The sequence below is a fragment of the Anoplolepis gracilipes genome, chromosome 1 (genome assembly GCF_047496725.1).
Source record: "Anoplolepis gracilipes chromosome 1, ASM4749672v1, whole genome shotgun sequence".
NCBI lineage: Eukaryota > Metazoa > Arthropoda > Insecta > Hymenoptera > Formicidae > Anoplolepis > Anoplolepis gracilipes.
This window is the reverse complement of record NC_132970.1, coordinates 14,834,308-14,851,161: the sequence shown is the minus strand read 5'-3', so window position 1 is coordinate 14,851,161 and position 16,854 is coordinate 14,834,308. Positions and strand designations below refer to the sequence as shown.

At 25.2% G+C, this 16,854-nt stretch overlaps 3 protein-coding genes across 7 annotated transcripts; all 3 read right to left on the bottom strand.

Annotated features, from left to right (window-relative positions):
* Nucleotides 1–245: 245 nt before the first annotated feature.
* On the bottom strand, nucleotides 246–5,013 carry LOC140672170 (dual specificity protein phosphatase 3). Of its 5 annotated transcripts, XM_072904078.1 has the most exons (6): nucleotides 4,649–5,013; nucleotides 3,274–3,326; nucleotides 1,945–2,257; nucleotides 1,099–1,286; nucleotides 779–1,002; nucleotides 246–692 (listed from the first exon to the last, which is right to left on the bottom strand). In XM_072904078.1, exons 3-6 carry the CDS (start codon nucleotides 1,963–1,965, stop codon nucleotides 487–489), a joined length of 639 nt encoding a protein of 212 aa, XP_072760179.1. In that variant the 5' UTR covers nucleotides 1,966–2,257; nucleotides 3,274–3,326; nucleotides 4,649–5,013; the 3' UTR covers nucleotides 246–486. The 5 variants fall into 5 exon arrangements, with proteins under 5 accessions (XP_072760179.1, XP_072760178.1, XP_072760175.1 ...); XM_072904077.1 differs by lacking the exon at nucleotides 1,945–2,257 and having other exon boundaries at nucleotides 4,548–5,008; XM_072904074.1 differs by lacking the exon at nucleotides 1,945–2,257 and having other exon boundaries at nucleotides 4,649–5,000.
* Nucleotides 5,014–9,290: 4,277 nt separating this feature from the next.
* On the bottom strand, nucleotides 9,291–11,503 carry LOC140667687 (thioredoxin-related transmembrane protein 1). Its single transcript, XM_072895842.1, has 5 exons — nucleotides 11,285–11,503; nucleotides 10,784–10,945; nucleotides 10,475–10,649; nucleotides 9,926–10,027; nucleotides 9,291–9,848 (listed from the first exon to the last, which is right to left on the bottom strand). Exons 1-5 carry the CDS (start codon nucleotides 11,431–11,433, stop codon nucleotides 9,555–9,557), a joined length of 882 nt encoding a protein of 293 aa, XP_072751943.1. The 5' UTR covers nucleotides 11,434–11,503; the 3' UTR covers nucleotides 9,291–9,554.
* Nucleotides 11,504–12,572: 1,069 nt separating this feature from the next.
* On the bottom strand, nucleotides 12,573–16,788 carry LOC140666035 (uncharacterized). The gene is made up of 4 exons (XM_072892757.1): nucleotides 16,601–16,788; nucleotides 16,187–16,514; nucleotides 14,071–14,324; nucleotides 12,573–13,995 (listed from the first exon to the last, which is right to left on the bottom strand). The coding sequence occupies exons 2-4, from the start codon at nucleotides 16,267–16,269 to the stop codon at nucleotides 13,397–13,399; spliced, it is 936 nt and encodes a 311-aa protein (XP_072748858.1). The 5' UTR covers nucleotides 16,270–16,514; nucleotides 16,601–16,788; the 3' UTR covers nucleotides 12,573–13,396.
* Between the last annotated feature and the right edge of the window lie 66 nt (nucleotides 16,789–16,854).

Genomic DNA, 16,854 nt, shown 5'->3' with positions numbered 1-16,854 from the left:
TTTTGCATTTAAAAATTTATATTTTTTCACAAAACTTTTCTTAAATATTCCTTATATAATTAAAATAATAATACAAAGTCAAATTTTTACAAAAATAACTTCAACTCCTAAAAATTTATAATAAAATTAATAAAAATACAGACTTGCGAGTCAAGTAAAGTCGTCTCGCGACTAGCTATATGTTGACTATCAAATTTTTCTTTTCAAAAAATTGCTTTGTACTGCATTCTCTACCACGTTCTCTCTTATTAATTATAAACATAATAATTTTAATACAATTCTGTACATTACCTAACCGTAAAATAAAACTTGTAATTCACATCAGTAAATTCTGCATATATAGTCTCTTAGGGCCCAGCCCTTGAGATGCTAATCATATATTATATTCATCTTTATAAATCTATATATTCATGTTTCAAATATCTCATGAAAAACAGTATCATTTCAAAATAACAATATCATTTGTAACATCAAAATTGTATACATTCAATGTAATTGTAAACGTTGTCTACGTAGTCGATTATCCAACTCCGCTAATTGCCGGAGAAAACCATCATTTGGATGAACATCTCGATTTGTGCGAACTAAATGTATAGCGTCAGTTGCTAACATATTCTTCTTTATCATTAAATATGCAAGAACACACGTAGCACTGCGAGATACACCCTGCATACAATGTACGAAAGCTTTACCTAAAAAAATGAGGAATTTTTTACTTATTTGTATGATTGATATTATGCATAATCAAACCAAAAATATATAAATATAATTAAGTTACCTCCACTAGATACTGCTTCATCAATAAAATTGGCTACTATATAAAAATATTTGCCAATATCCACAGAAGGTAAATCTGTAATTTGCAAGCCAAGATATTTCATTGTTGTATCAGCATAATAATTATTATCTGTATTTACACATCCGTATCTTTTTCCTTCAGCAGCATTTAATACATGTGTTATACCTAATATCTTAAGATATTTTTTATTTTTTGCTGTAACTCTGTGCATAAGAAAATCATTAAAAATTTTTTAAATAATATATTTATATATACATATTACTCTATTATTACTATATATATTTGTTCCTTATACTTACCCATCGCCAATATATATCCCAGGGTATACTTCATCACAATCAATGTCTTGCTGAGCACGATAATATTGCAAATTATCAAGACTAGGATCAAATCCAGGTAATGGTTTAAATTCCATTTTTTTTCCAGCTGTTGCCCAAATAGCTAATGTTAACTGACGTTCTGTAGTTTCTCCTCCTGGTAATGACAACTGGAAGCGACATTCACAACATATAAAATAAATATCAATACTTAAAATACAAATAATAAAATATTTTTTAAATTTTTTATATGATTTACTAAATATAATTAAATTTAATTTTAACTTTAATAATTAAATAAAATATAATCTAGAAATATTTAGTAAATATCTGATTTTATAATATAATTTTTTTGGATTTATATATAATTATATAGGGTGTCCAATAATTAGTGAAAAACCTGTTAATGGCAGATTCTTGAAATCATTTGGAGTTGATTTTTTTCTCTGAGAAAATATCGAGACGTCATTTTTTGCAAGTTTCCAATTTTTATTATTATATATCTTTGTAATTAAGCCTTAAATTAAAATTCTATTAAAGTAAACTCTGTCTAAAATTAATTGAAGAATGTAGGTAATTTTTTAACTTCAAAAAGTTTAATTTGCTAAAAGCGCCTTTTTTCAATCGCTTATAACTCGGAAATTATTGATGCCTCGACATTTTCGCTGAGAAAAAATCGTCTCCAAATGATCTCAAAAATCTGCCGTTAGCAGGTTTTTTACCAATTACCAGACACCCTGTATACATAAGGATATTTTAACAAAATAAAATAACAAAAACCTGTTATATGTGAGAATACATATATTCATATATAACTATAAATACAACCTGTAACATATCATTGCACATGTTACTTTTCCATATTTCTTATATGTGTCCAGACGTTTGCCGTTCACCAAGATATCGATTCTAACAACGAAGAAATCAATGAAAAGATTTTGGAGTCAAGAAAACAAGTGTCTCACGACCCTTACACAAAGTGATTTTCATCTCTTTCGACTTTCAATTCATGAAAAAAGCACTATTCGACATACAACAGATTCGTCAGTTTAGCACTTCGTAATGTTATGGCTTTTTAACACTGATTTCTTCATTGCTGGAATTAATGCCTTGGTACACCAGTGACCGGTGAAACAAATGCCTGAAATATATGAAAAATATGTAAAAAAAGTAATACAAGCAATGATACGTTACAGATGTATAGTTATTGTATATGAATATACAATATATATACAATATATTCTCATGTGCGCGCGCGTGTGTGTGTGTATACATATATTCTCATAATCACATGTATATATGACACATCTTATTACCTTAGTCATTGAAATATTCTTGTATAATAATATAATTAAAGGGAGCACATGCTATATATACTATGTGACAGTACTCGATGAGTGTTATTCATTAGTGATACTTTCAGCCTTTAAATATAACTCCCTATAGAAGTCAAAATATAAAATTATCTAAAAAATGTATTTTTGCATTGATTTCAACCTAAGAATCATTTTTAATCACCATCATATGTGACTCTCGTATCGCTGTCAAACCGGAAAAGTTACCTCCAGATTTAATCTCGACCTAGAAATTATAGAAATCATTTTTAATCATTATCATGGACCAAAAATGATCCCTAAGTCAAGACTTAGATGCAAAAATATATTTTTTACGATTTTATATTTTATTTTATTATTTTTATATGGTTTTATATTTTATATTTTGATGTCTAGAGAGTCAGGAAGTCATATTTAAAGGCTGAGAGTATCATTAATGTATTATGAATCTCTATTACATGGTATATGACATGTCTCTTCTTTGATGCCTTGTTTACGCGCATGTAATTCTCGTTTCTTTAATCAACTTCTTTAAACCTTCTTCAATAAACTTTTTTTGATCGCGTTGATCTCAAATAATTTCGACGTTTCCAGCGATCCACAGTCGCGTATTCAAGAGTATTCATTAAACGCAAACTATTTAGGTATAAAAATATGTAATAAATATGTACTTTTGATAAGAAAAATAGAAGAGAAATATATTTCTTTTTATATATAATAGATAAATATATATTTCTTTGCTAAAACATTTATTTATCTGTTAATATTTTTATGTTATTGTTTTAGAAAAAATTCATTAAAAATTAATTAAGAAGTTTCTTACCCGATCATTATCTTGCATGCGTCGCATCATGTAAATTTTATGTAAAGGTAGTCCTGTATATAACATACAATAAAAAAAGTATAAGTTATTTTTAAATAATTACATTAATTATTATTATTAAATTTAATATTACAAAACTCTAGAGGCAAAAATTAAATAAAACTTGTTCTAATAATATAATATAAAGTCAATTATAATATAAAAAGATATGAAATCAATAATTAGCCAAGTAATTATGAAGACATTATGTGTTATTAATATATAGAAGGAAACGCTACAGAAAAATTATTACTAGCATATAAATTTTTTTTTTCCATATAGCTTTCGTAACTACAATATTCATATCTCTAAAAATAGCGGAGATATTCCAAGTGAAGAGAAGTACTGTTCCACCCTGTACACTATTCATAACTATGTGGCTGTGTTCCAGAATTCACTGACAATACTGCCAGCATATCATCAACTTTATTATTCTATATCAACTATATTCTTCACTGAATATTAGACAAGAATATAATATGTTGGCAGAAATTCTGGAACGCAATCTGTATATCTATTCATAACTGTATCTATTTATATTTTATTATATATTTTAATATATAATAAAATATAATAATTCATAATTGTGTATACCCGGTATATAAAATATATAGATTTTAATTTTATTATATATGCAGATTTTAATTAATAAAATTTTGTTTGAGATAACTTGTACATTGAATGAATATATTTTAATCGAAATATAAAGTAAGACCTTCTATTCTAAACATTTACTCAATATTTTTTATATTTTATTATATATTTTAATACATAATAAAATATAATAATTCCATAATTGGTACATATAAATAGATACTTATGTATCTTCATAATTGTGTATACCCGGTATATAAAATATATAGATTTTAATTTTATTATATATGCAGACTTTAATTAATAAAATTTTGTTTGAGATAACTTGTACATTGAATGAATATATTTTAATCGAAATATAAAGTAAGACCTTCTATTCTAAACATTTACTCAACATTTTTTATATTTTATTATATATTTTAATACATAATAAAATATAATAATTCCATAATTGGTATATATAAATAGATACTTATGTATCTTCATAATTGTGTATACCCGGTATATAAAATATATAGATTTTAATTTTATTATATATATAGACTTTAATTAATAAAATTGTTTGAGATAATTTGTACATTGAATGAATATATTTTAATCGAAATATAAAGTAAGACCTTCTATTCTAAACATTTACTCACATTACGTTATGAAGGTTATATTTATATCACAGCTATAAATATATAAAAAGTGCGTATTGATTAGAGATACTTCTGATCTAAAACTAACATTTGTTACTTACAAGTATCGAATCTCGATAAATTGTTGTATAGAGAGCTGCCCAGAAAGAAATACAAATAAATGTTCAATATAGAGTGCTTTTCTACGACACAAGACGACAGACGACACAAGATTATACACATCAGCGTCGAAACGTTGTGCTTATTGTGTGTTGAACACATGGCTACCAACTGTTTGAAAAATATAAAAAATTGTAATGCGTTGTAAAAATTTAGCAGTCCTATTTTTCCATATTTATTATATGTATATCTCACACACACACACACACACACATGATGTTATAGAGCACGACACATATATATTTTCTTTTATATTAAATTGCTACACGGTTAAGTTTTATAAAATGTAAAATGTGATGCAAAGGCAAACATTTTCTGGGTGGACAGACTATTATACTAGGGCCGGTATTCATAGTCCGATCTTATATTTAAGGTCGTCTTAAGATCTCATTCAACCAATAAAATGATGCTATGCGCCTACTTCATTGGTTGAACGGAATCTTAAGACGATCTTAAATATAAGATCGCACTATGAATACTGGCTTAGATGTCTCTAGAATTCAATATATCGTCTTTTGATAACGTAATAATGGATTTACATTTCAAAGAAAAGACAAATTAAATATATATATATATATATATATATATATATATATATATATATATATATATATATATAAATTTTAACATTCGTAAAAATAAACGATATTATTTAAGTCCAAAAAAAAGTTTTTAAAGCTTAAACTTTATTTTCGAAAGGATATACTATTATTTTTTATTTGAAAGCTTTAAAGTTTTTCCTAAAAAATCCTTTTTTAAAATTTTTTTAAGATATTATGTTATCGCTGATTAAATAAAAAAATGTATTCTTTACGTTTTTTCTTTCTTGTACTTTTAAGTACACAATTTAAAAAAAATTTGCCGAATAGCTACATTTTTTTTCATGATGGCAACTGATTTTAAAAGAGCAAAACGTACAAGAAATTGTGAAATTACTTAATAGAAAAAAATGGAAAATAAATTTAATTAAGGTTAAAAAATTAATTTCTAGTGTACTGACACTTTTATTAATCTTTACTAATTGCATCAGCAAGAATAAACTTTTTTTTTAGTTTTTTTCATTGAAATTTGAGAAAATAAATTCAACCATATACTACTACTTCCTTAAAGTAGACTTTGGATGTTATCGTCAGCGGTATTTTTTTAAATATTGATGAAAGAAATATTTTTTATAGTTAGAAAAGAAAATTAAATTAATTTTTCATATGTATATTGTCCATCTTACTATTTATTGTGCATGACTTGGTGTGAAATATTATTGTATTTCTTAATGTTATATTATAGTTATATCTTATACCACACAAACAATTGGTCTAATTAAAAAATAGTAAAATTTAACTAATTATAATAATTAATATAATTCAAAAAAATTTTAAATTTTAAATCTTATTTATGTGGAAACTACATTTTTATTATATTTTTATATCTTAAACAGAAAACGGAATTTTTCTTTGATTCTCTCGATTTCTAATAATTAGTTTAATATTCTGCATCTCCTAATGGAATTGTATTAGAAATTAAGCTGATAGAAACAGATATTATACTCCATATATAAAGAACATAAAGTATTGACAATGGCATTTAGCTTTATTCAAGCTTATTTTTTAATAATTTTTAAAAATCATTTTTTAATTATTAATAAAAAAAATTTAATTTATATAAATTATTTATTAAAAGTTTATTAGAGAGTTACATTATTACAGATCTGTAAATTATTATATCTTTTATTAATAATGCTTTTCTGCTTAATATTAATATAAATAATTTGGCAAAATTCTATTTATCAAGAAATATTTGATTAAAAGTATGAGTATATAAACAAATATCTAATAATAGGTAATTACTGTGATAAAATTTCTAGCATAACAATTAGATATATCTATGTAATACAAATTCCTCGTTATTTCATTCTATTTTATGTAACTTGAATTTACTATTCCATTGTCAACTTTCAGTTAGAACTTTATCAGATAGCAGGGTAGTATAAAATTTATCAATGAGTAGTATAAAAGTTATATTAATATAAAATAGAATTAAGTAATCAGAAATTTGTATTATAAATACGCACACATCTTTGTTATTTTAAAAATTTTATTCCATGTATCACTTATGTCTATTGAAAATGCGGAAGACATAGCATAGTAATTCACTGTAAAAATCATGCTACATTATACAGAATATATGTAAAGAAAGCATATATAAAGTATATATGAAAATTATAAATAAAATAGTTTTAATATTATTAGTAATTGATAATTATATTTTAAGAACAGAGGCTTCATTTATTCGTAGTTCCAATATAACATACATACATATCTTGTCACAATGGCATAAAAACTTGATGAACTTTTTATGAAGACAATTATATTACTCACACACATGCACGCGTATACACACATACATACACATATCTCCTTTTTTATAGTATTATAATTATAAAAGTCAGAAAAATAATTCCAAATATAACAAGCTAAAATAGGCCTTTATAAAAATGTAATCTAAAGTTTATTATAAAAGATAGTTTGTGCAATATTTTCTATGGTAAATTGATTTTATATTTTAGGTCATTGATAGAAATTGTTATATTTCATTATATTTTAGTTCATTAAGAGAAAGCAATCATATTCATAGAAAAACTAATATACAAAAGTTCTTTTTGATTGGGCATAATAAAAAATTATATAAAAGCTGCATTATATAAAAGGTATATTCACTGTTCCTAATTATTAGTGATAAAAATGAACACCAATTGTTAATATATAACATTAATATTTATATATGCTAATAAAATCATTTTGTTTAGAAAAAAATATGATTTCTCTTTATATGTATAAATGCATGAGTATAATTATATTAAATAACTATAATGTTGCACAATATTATAATTTCAATCGAAATGTATGAAAAATATAAAAATATTATTTAAAAAATCAATATAAATGTGATTATTCTCCAATTATTTTTCAGTAATTTTTTAAATATAAAATACTTTGTTTAGAGAAATAGCAGAAAAAAAAGGAATTAAACAAAATATAATTACAAGATGTATAACCAGAATCCGATGTATCTTCTATTAACAAATAATTCTTGAGATCGTTTAAAGATTAAAATGCTAGCTACAATAGTTTTGCAAAGAAAAGCAAATTTACAATTCGTCAGTAAGATTGCCCAAAATGTTTCCAGGCATGATATATGGCACAGTAACAAAGATATCAAATAGAATTTTTCTATGTTGATAATTTATTTAAAAATAATTTGAGTAACATATGTTACTGATATGTATTTTTTTAGAAATAATTTGATTGAATATAAACACACTATTATTTGGACATAATTTTATTAAATATGAACACAATATAATAGAAACACAAACACATACAAATTCAATATTATAAACATATTAAACATATTATAAATATAAACATATTACTATTATAAAAATTATAACTTAATAGAACATTACAAATATGTAAAATTTTATTTTATTAGTGTATTTAAATTTTGTATTTTATTATAGAAAGAAAAAAAATAATTTATCAATTATATTAATTAGAACATTTTTGAAACCATGTGAGAAACATTATTCGCCTATAATATACTTCATGTGACAGTTTTAACAACTTGTGTGTATATATTTAATATATTTTAACACAAATATTCCATTATACTTTTATGTTATTATTATTATCAAGAATTGATTAAGATGATTATCATTATGAAAATATATTAATAGTTGAAAATGAATTGATATCTTAAAATAGCCTTGCTACTGTCCAATGTACCTTGCCTGCAAGTGTGTACCTTAGATAATCTTATTAGTCAACTTTAAACACTTTTCATTCAAAAACTATTATAGTTTCGACATTTTAGAATAAAACTTTTCATCTCCAAATAATCTCAAGAATCTATTATTATGAGGTGGTGTGCTAACTCTAGGACACCCTGATATATGATATATAATATATAAACTTGTAGTAATTGTCATATATCAACTATAATTAATAAATAGATTTATATTTTAATGATCTTACTAATCCATTTTTAAAGGAAGAATAATTAATGCTATTATATACTTTTTTCTAATAAAAATATTAGATACGTTAAACATATATATTGTCAAATATATAAATATTACTTAATATTTCTTCTTTCTTGTTTTATTCTTTCTTTTTCTCATAAAATACAAAGCATTTGAAAATTATCAAGTATTTTTAAGACTTACTTTTCTCTCGTTAAAATTATACATAACATACAAATATGTTAATTTATAGATCTTTTTTTCGTAATCTCAAACATTTTATAAAAAACATAAAAGTAGTTTAGAGCTCAAAAAATTCTTTAGCTATTTCAAGAATTATCAAGAATGAGCTATCATCTAACAAAAACTTGCTAATTAAAACATTTATTAAACTTCTGTGACTTCATGGCCTAAAAAATAAAGTTTTTCCAATGCTGTTTTTTTGGTTATATATTTTTTTATTATTTTAAGAAGATTAAGTCTTAAAAACATTCAAAAATTTAAACTCCAATATATACTTTGCTTAGAACAAAGTTCTAAAATTTTATTGAATAACACCTGAGGTATTCATTTTCATAACTTCAAAAATATATTTGTAAATAAAAAAACATTTACAATAATAATGTAGGGAAGTTCACTTAAACTTTTAAATATAAGACAGTAGACATGATTATTTTTTTTAATAATCTATACTGATTAGCTAGATTTTGAGATATTAGGTATTATGTCACATCATGTTCTATCGCAATGCAGGAATGATTTCAGGAATATACCACAAGAGTTAATTGATCCATAATTGTTAAATATTTACATTAAACAAACTATTGTCTCTAATCAGCCTTGCGTGGCTTACGTTTGCGAACATTAGGACTACTAGTATCGGTTTTAGTATCCTTATCTTTCTCATTCACTTCAGGTTCTTTTACCTCAGATTCTTTTTTCTCAGATTCCTCTGCTTCAGATTCTTCTTCATCCACTAAATCATCTCCGACGTTTTCAGCAATTTCATCCTCGTCCAAATTTTTTTCCTGCATGGAACTATCTAATGTACCATCTTGTTTCTTTTTGCTTTGTTGTTGCGCAGGTTTTGGTGGATAAATGAAGTCGATCAAGCATACAATAAACTGCATATAATAATAAATATAGTTAAGTTTGCATTTAATATTTATATAAAATTCATATTGGAAAAAGAATCACTTACTAGTCCTAATATTGCACCCAAAATAATTGTTGCAACAGCAAAAATCAAATAACTGCCCCATGTAGGCAATCCAATATCTTCTAAAAGTTTATTATGAACACCCTAAAATAAAAAAAAAAAAAATAATTTAATTGTAGTTTTTCTACATTATTATATTAATTTAATTTGTAAAAATCAAAGTTGTGCTCTCAATCCACACACACACACGTGTGTGTGTGTGTGTGTATGGCATATATACTATATATGTATACATACATAAAATATTTCACAATTTGCAATTAAATTAATTTTAGTGATATTCCTAAGTATACCTAACAAGATCAAATCTAATTTTCCATAAGGAATGTATGCAGGATTTTTTCTTTAATATTGAATCCATTTAAAATTTTCTAATTTAGGCAGATTTAAAGTCAGAAATCTCAAAAATCCTTACATTTTGGTATTACATATGACTTACTATTTAATTTAGAAGATTGAAAGAAGTCACTACTTATACTGGGACACACTGTATATAGAAATTACATATAATGCATACATACATATACTTACTCGTAACACCTGAGACAATTTAAAGAATTGACTTAAAATTGACATATGAAATGAAGTTGGACTCTTCCAACTAGGTATTGGGTCAATTTTTGTCCATGTCTTTTTAGATACAAATTGAATTAATGAAGCTTTATCCCTTGGACTTCTGTATTGCCTAAATATTCCATCGTTTACACTAAAAAAGTTAAATGTATAAATTTGAAATAGTATAATAAAAAATATAATTACAAATATCATTAATGTATCTTAGATTTGTATAGAGATATACAATAATATCAAGTACAATATAAATCATATTTAGAAACTTACTGAAATATTGTAGGTAAAGCTGTAACCATAAATCTACCGCTAAGACCTGGAGAATCTGTTACATCTATCTTCCCAACATTAATATTGAGATTCTTCTTAGATAATGCAAGATCTTCCCAGATTGGCTCTAGTGCTTTGCACGCAGGACACCATGGTGCATAACTAATATTTTAACATAATTGAGATTTTAAATATATTTCAAAATATATAAAAAAAATATATATATATATATATATATATATATATAATAATAATAAATCATCTAACATACTATACTTACTAACATGTGTAAAAGAAAAATTATTGTTAGTATAAATACATAAAAGAAAGACATTCTTTCTAATACTATAGATTAATCTCAAAATATAGATTTATTTTTGTATTTCACATTCTATAATATATGTTAAAATTCATTAATAATAATAAAATTCGAATTTGCTATTTAATACGCCATTAACTATGACGGTAGGTAGGTATCAATTCGAAAACGGCTAAACTTACAATTCAATCATCCATTCTCCGGTGAGCATGAGATCCCAATTATCTTCATTAAGTTGTTGTACTAAATTATTCTTCGTTTGATGCTGTGCATCCGCATTTGCATATGCAGATAATAGTATAATGTAAATGATAGAAAATACGGGACCCATCTTGGCCAACACTTTATTTTTGACAACTTCCAGCAATGCTAACCGGCATCGTACACAATAATGTACATACAGCGCCAACTACTGAGCAAACTTGATCCCTCTTCACATCACAGGGCGTGTTCGAAAATATATTTGACTAGTGCCAGTAAAAAAAGTTAAGTTGGCGGCATTGAAAATTACTAATGCTGCGTTCGAGGAGACGCTATTAGTGCAAAAAGCATCGTTCTATCTTTATTTATTTAAAGTTGAAGAAGGATAGAACAAGTTTAATAGCGCTAAATAGTGTCTCCCCGAACGCAACCCTAACGTTCAAGCAACTTCCAGCGTAGATCTATATCCACCAATAGTATTAGGGTGTGTTCCCACTAACCATGTCGCGTCATCTGTGTTAACCAATCAAAACATGCCGTTTTATAGCAGTCATAAATCATGCAACAAAATGGGATGTTTTGATTGGTTAACTCAAATGACGCGCTCAGTGGGAATGCACCCTAGTTTATGGCCTATGTTTACTAAATCTATGGAAATATCAATACATTTATAGTTGACCATTTGTTATATACATAGAATGTATTTTTCAATTCCATTTACTAATATTTGTAAATTTCAAATTTATATTTACAGACTTTTTAATTAAACAATAAACAATAAATTATTTTTAAAAAAATACGTTTAGTCAAAATATATGTTATATATATTTTTATTCATATTCTCACTTTTAATTATATTTAATATACACTTCACTTAACTATACTACACTTATTATGTATGCCGTTTATTATTTTTTATCGTATAGATAAATATAGAGAAAAACCTGAAATAGTTGAATGATATTGTACATATAATTTACATTGCACACATCATATTTTTAACAGTATAAATAATTCCACTATATACATTATACATATATTAACAGACCATATTACGTTCAAGTTGTCAAAGTTTATTTTTAATAATGAAAATATGAATTATAACTAAAATTATTAAATGTAATAATATGTATGTATGTGTGTATGTATATTTATATATATATATATATATATATACATATATTATTAATTATATATAATAAACATAGAATAGTGCAGTATATATATATATATATACATATACATACGCATTATTAAATTATATATAATAAACATATAGAATTAATAGTGCAGTTACATCTTGACAGGATTGATTAATCGAACATGTTACTTCTCGCTTATAATAAAAAAAAAAATTGAAAAGATTGAACAGCTTATTAATTATATTTAATTATCTTTTTATATTCCTTTTCAAGAATATTAATTTTCCAGTAATATATCTGCCAAATTCACTGTATTTTTTAAAATTATGTTTTTTACATTCATTGATTGGCAAAATGTATATAAAATTATTAAAAACAAGATTATAAAAATAATCTTCTCTAAACCTAACCTAACAGTTTTGAGATATTTTATATTTTATGTCAATTCAATATATTGTATTTGTATGTGCGGGTTTGAACATGTATGCATATATATGTATAAAAAACGCCTCATCGCATTTGTATATATTGGCTATGTTAGTATTTTTATGTACAAAACGATTGAATTTAAATTATTTTAGTATTGATTATTTATTATTAATTTGACTTTCGAAATTGGTATAAGAGAAATGATATTTCATTTAAACACATAATGTAATTACAGATGAAGTATTATATCTGCAAAGTAATTACAGATGAAGTATTATATCTGCAAACTATTAATCTCTTTCATTATTTTCAAGAGATACTGAATTTTTAAGAATCCGAATATGTAAAACATGTAAATATATGTTGTACGAAACATTATTAGTGATATAAAGAATTAGCACTATTTTAAATTGTATACTATTAAAGTGAAATTAATCTAATAATCTAAATACGCTTTGGTAGAAGCATGTAGTTATATAATTAATAGCTATATAGTTATATAATTAAATCAAATTTAAAATTTCACATGGAAGTTGGTGACCAAAAATTCATTTCTCTTAGTTCAGACGGTTTAGCTTCGAGTATATTTACGTAAACTGGTGTCTTATCTGTCGATTTTTCTTCTTTTCCTATATATGTAAGATTTTGCGAAGATATAGACTTTTTTCGATTGAGCGGTTTTCGTGGTTCCATGTCCGCAAAAGGTTCATCTTCTTCTTCTATTTTTGCAGTAATAATTTCTCTAGATTGGCCCAATATGCTTGCCAAAATCCAGTTACCCTGATATTTCTCTTTATCTGGTACAAACGCGCCCGTAAAGTATCTGTTAGTATGAATTTTTCTACGTGCTTTCGGTGAACTATCTGGAGTTCCTGTGGGTGATGTCAGTGGTGTCGCTGGTAATGACTTACTGACATTTTTTATTTGACTACCTGTCTGCTGAGATTGCGGATCTGACGCAAATATTTTAGCAAATTTACCAAGCATCATTTGATTTGCTACGTGAACGATTGATTTACCGCAAAGAGCCGGTTCACCGTGAAAACCGTCGTCTGTTCCTTGTGATTTAGGTTTTATGCTTCCGCCTGCTTCTGGAATCTTTCGAGGTTTAAAATCATCAACTAAAACAAAAATATAAAAAAGACATCAGTATTTAAAAGTAGCAATATCGCAGAATAAAATTTTTAATAATATACCTTTATTATTTATAAACGGTTGACATGGCAAAGGATGTTTGCTAAAATCGATCTGCTTGACTTTTAAATCAGAAATGGATTTTTCATTCTCTATTTGATTCGTAGAAGCCGTGATATTTTCCTTCAAAACCTCAGTTACAATATGTTTCAATCCTTGTTGTGGAACTTCAGGTTTTTGTGATTTTGGATATCTTATATAAAAGAAACTATCGTCGTAAGATGGTGGACTGAATGCAGCTTCGTCAAAGTCGAATCTAAAAAAGTACAAGAAAAATTAATTTAAAGCAATATGAAATGTGATTGATTTAGGGCTGGTAATTTTATCAGTTTTACGAGTATCCAATTAGTATCTGATTGAATAAGTAAAAAACCTATATTTCCAAGTTTTACGATTACAATAATTCGTATTATACAGTTAATTAATTAACCCTCTATTAGGAGTAATATTTTCCCATTATTTTTCTCTGCTTCTTAAAATAATTTTTCTTAACACTTGACTTATAGACCAGACATTAAAGTATGTAAAAAACAGTAAAGAACAAATTGATAAATATTATTGAATAAAAGAATTGAATAAAATGTTAGTAATGATAAAAAATAATAATAAATCTCAAAATAATACCTGAATAATAATTGAATATTACGTTTAACGGAGGGTTAACTGCGAACACAATTACTCACATAGTTTCTTGTGAGGTGTCTAAGATGCTACTAAGATAATTCTTTGGTCAACTTTTAATAAATAACAAAGTTAGGCCCATATTACATTTTTTGTACTACAAATTTTTCGAGCGTGTTGATTGATTGCAGGATAGAAAAGTTCTCAGACCTCTAGAAATTTTCTATCCTGAACACGTTAGAAAGATTTGTCGTACAACAAATAGCACCCATAGACAAAGTTTCTATGTGATGCTAGCACCATAAAACGAAGAGCACGATACATATATTCTGTACGTGATCTCGTGTGCGTTATCCTTTCTACTACGATTTAGCGATCAGAATCTGGCATCAACGGGCATTACCTTCCTCTCTTACACCATACATATACCAAAGAAAGCTTGGTAGTGAAAGTAAGTTAGTATATATATAAATCTGAGGACGAAAAAGATATGACATGCGAATATGGATAAAATTATATAGGGTGTCCGAAAAATCACCCAAAATAGAAATCAAGTTATTTATGTTAAAACACTATGAAATAAATTATATTATAATTATGAAAAATAAATTACGATGTTTTTAATATAAAAGTAACTATAACTCGGAAATGATTTATTTTTATATAGCTTTTTTCCTTCTGTTTGAGTCCTGAATCATTTCCCGAAGTATTGTGGGTGATTTTCTAGCTACCCTATATATATATATATATATATATATATATATATATATATATATATATATATATAATGTTAAAAACTTAATATTGTTTTTATTTTTATGCTACAATGTTTAATTGAAAATTTTAAACTTTTATTAAAAATTTGAATCATGATTTTAAATTGATAAAACAAATTATATCGAAATAAATTTTTAATTAATATATAGTACTTTACAAGATTACAGCTTGTTTGATTTAAACAGTATATTTCTTAAATATAACTCTAGTATTCTTTTATAGTAACAAAAATTTTGAAAAGCATTTTTAATTTTTATCTTAAGGCAATGAATATCATGATGACAAGTAACAGGAGCAAATATTAATAATAATAATAATAATAAAATAATTCTTTGTACAGAAATCTTTTAATAGTAATAAATTTTCTATTTTAAGTTTATTAAAGATAATTTCTAATTGAATTTTCAATCTTCAATAATGTTTAATATATTCACATGTCCATATATACAATTTATACTTAAAAAACAATGAGGCTAAACAAGTAGATTTATAAAGGCCTTTTATATATTTGAATGTCTGTGTGTGTATATAATTGTTTACTATAAATAACACATTGGCTAATCTGGCAAAATGTCAAATACATAACGTAATAACAGCTTTGTATTTTGATATCAATTAGCAACTGCATTAATTATACTTGAATATGTTCCTCTTTCGAGAAAGTTATATAAAAATATGTGCACATAGATAATAACAAAATTATTTAGAAATAAAACTTACTTATTATCCATCTTTCCTTTCATCCATTGTGGCAATGACATTCCACTGCTGAGAGATCTGTCTTGTTGTCTTGAATTGTCCATTTTTATACAATTGTGCAATTTTGTGAGGCAAGCTTGAATTCTTTATCTTAATCAATCAATAATATACAGATACACAAAATAACATGTCAAAAACTGATAACCAGGCTTTGTTGCATTAATCTTGCATTGCTGCATATTCATATGTAATAGTATTGTTTATACAATTGTGTAATCGAATAAAATTAATAACAATAATATTAACAATGCCACTTTTAGAATTAGAACCAAGTTGTCATTTTATTGATCTGAAATTCGACAAATGTTTAGAATATGGAAAAATCTATTAATACACAAGAAGACAGAGACATGTAAAAAACAATTCAATACTTACTTAATTAAGATTTGGATAATTAGCTTCATAATTACAATTCTTCTGACTTTCCCTTTTGATAAAAATAGCAGCTAATTAACGCAACATTAATAATCATAATGATTGACAAACAATCACAAATGGCTCCTACAACACATCATTGAACACCAGGCTCCAGGCTCAGACCTCAGACGCGACAAGTAGCGACAAAACATTGTGAACAATAGATTGAATAGATGCGTTTCCATTTGATGCTGCGAAAGTTTCGAAACGTG

Excerpts from the sequence above, each read along its gene's own strand:
- LOC140667687 (XM_072895842.1), bottom strand. The coding sequence starts at position 11,433 with ATGGGTCCCGTATTTTCTATCATTTACATTATACTATTATCTGCATAT. Across the intron at positions 10,650-10,783 it reads GCTTTACCTACAATATTTCA|TGTAAACGATGGAATATTTA; the intron begins GTAAGTTTCTAA and ends TAACTTTTTTAG. Across the intron at positions 10,028-10,474 it reads AATTGTCTCAGGTGTTACGA|GGTGTTCATAATAAACTTTT; the intron begins GTAAGTATATGT and ends TTTTTATTTTAG.
- LOC140672170 (XM_072904077.1), bottom strand. The coding sequence starts at position 3,303 with ATGATGCGACGCATGCAAGATAATGATCGG. Across the intron at positions 1,003-1,098 it reads GGGATATATATTGGCGATGG|AGTTACAGCAAAAAATAAAA; the intron begins GTAAGTATAAGG and ends TCTTATGCACAG. Across the intron at positions 693-778 it reads TGAAGCAGTATCTAGTGGAG|GTAAAGCTTTCGTACATTGT; the intron begins GTAACTTAATTA and ends TCATTTTTTTAG.
- LOC140666035 (XM_072892757.1), bottom strand. The coding sequence starts at position 16,269 with ATGGACAATTCAAGACAACAAGACAGATCTCTCAGCAGTGGAATGTCA. Across the intron at positions 14,325-16,186 it reads AAAGGAAAGATGGATAATAA|ATTCGACTTTGACGAAGCTG; the intron begins GTAAGTTTTATT and ends GTACTTTTTTAG. Across the intron at positions 13,996-14,070 it reads ACCGTTTATAAATAATAAAG|TTGATGATTTTAAACCTCGA; the intron begins GTATATTATTAA and ends TTTTTGTTTTAG.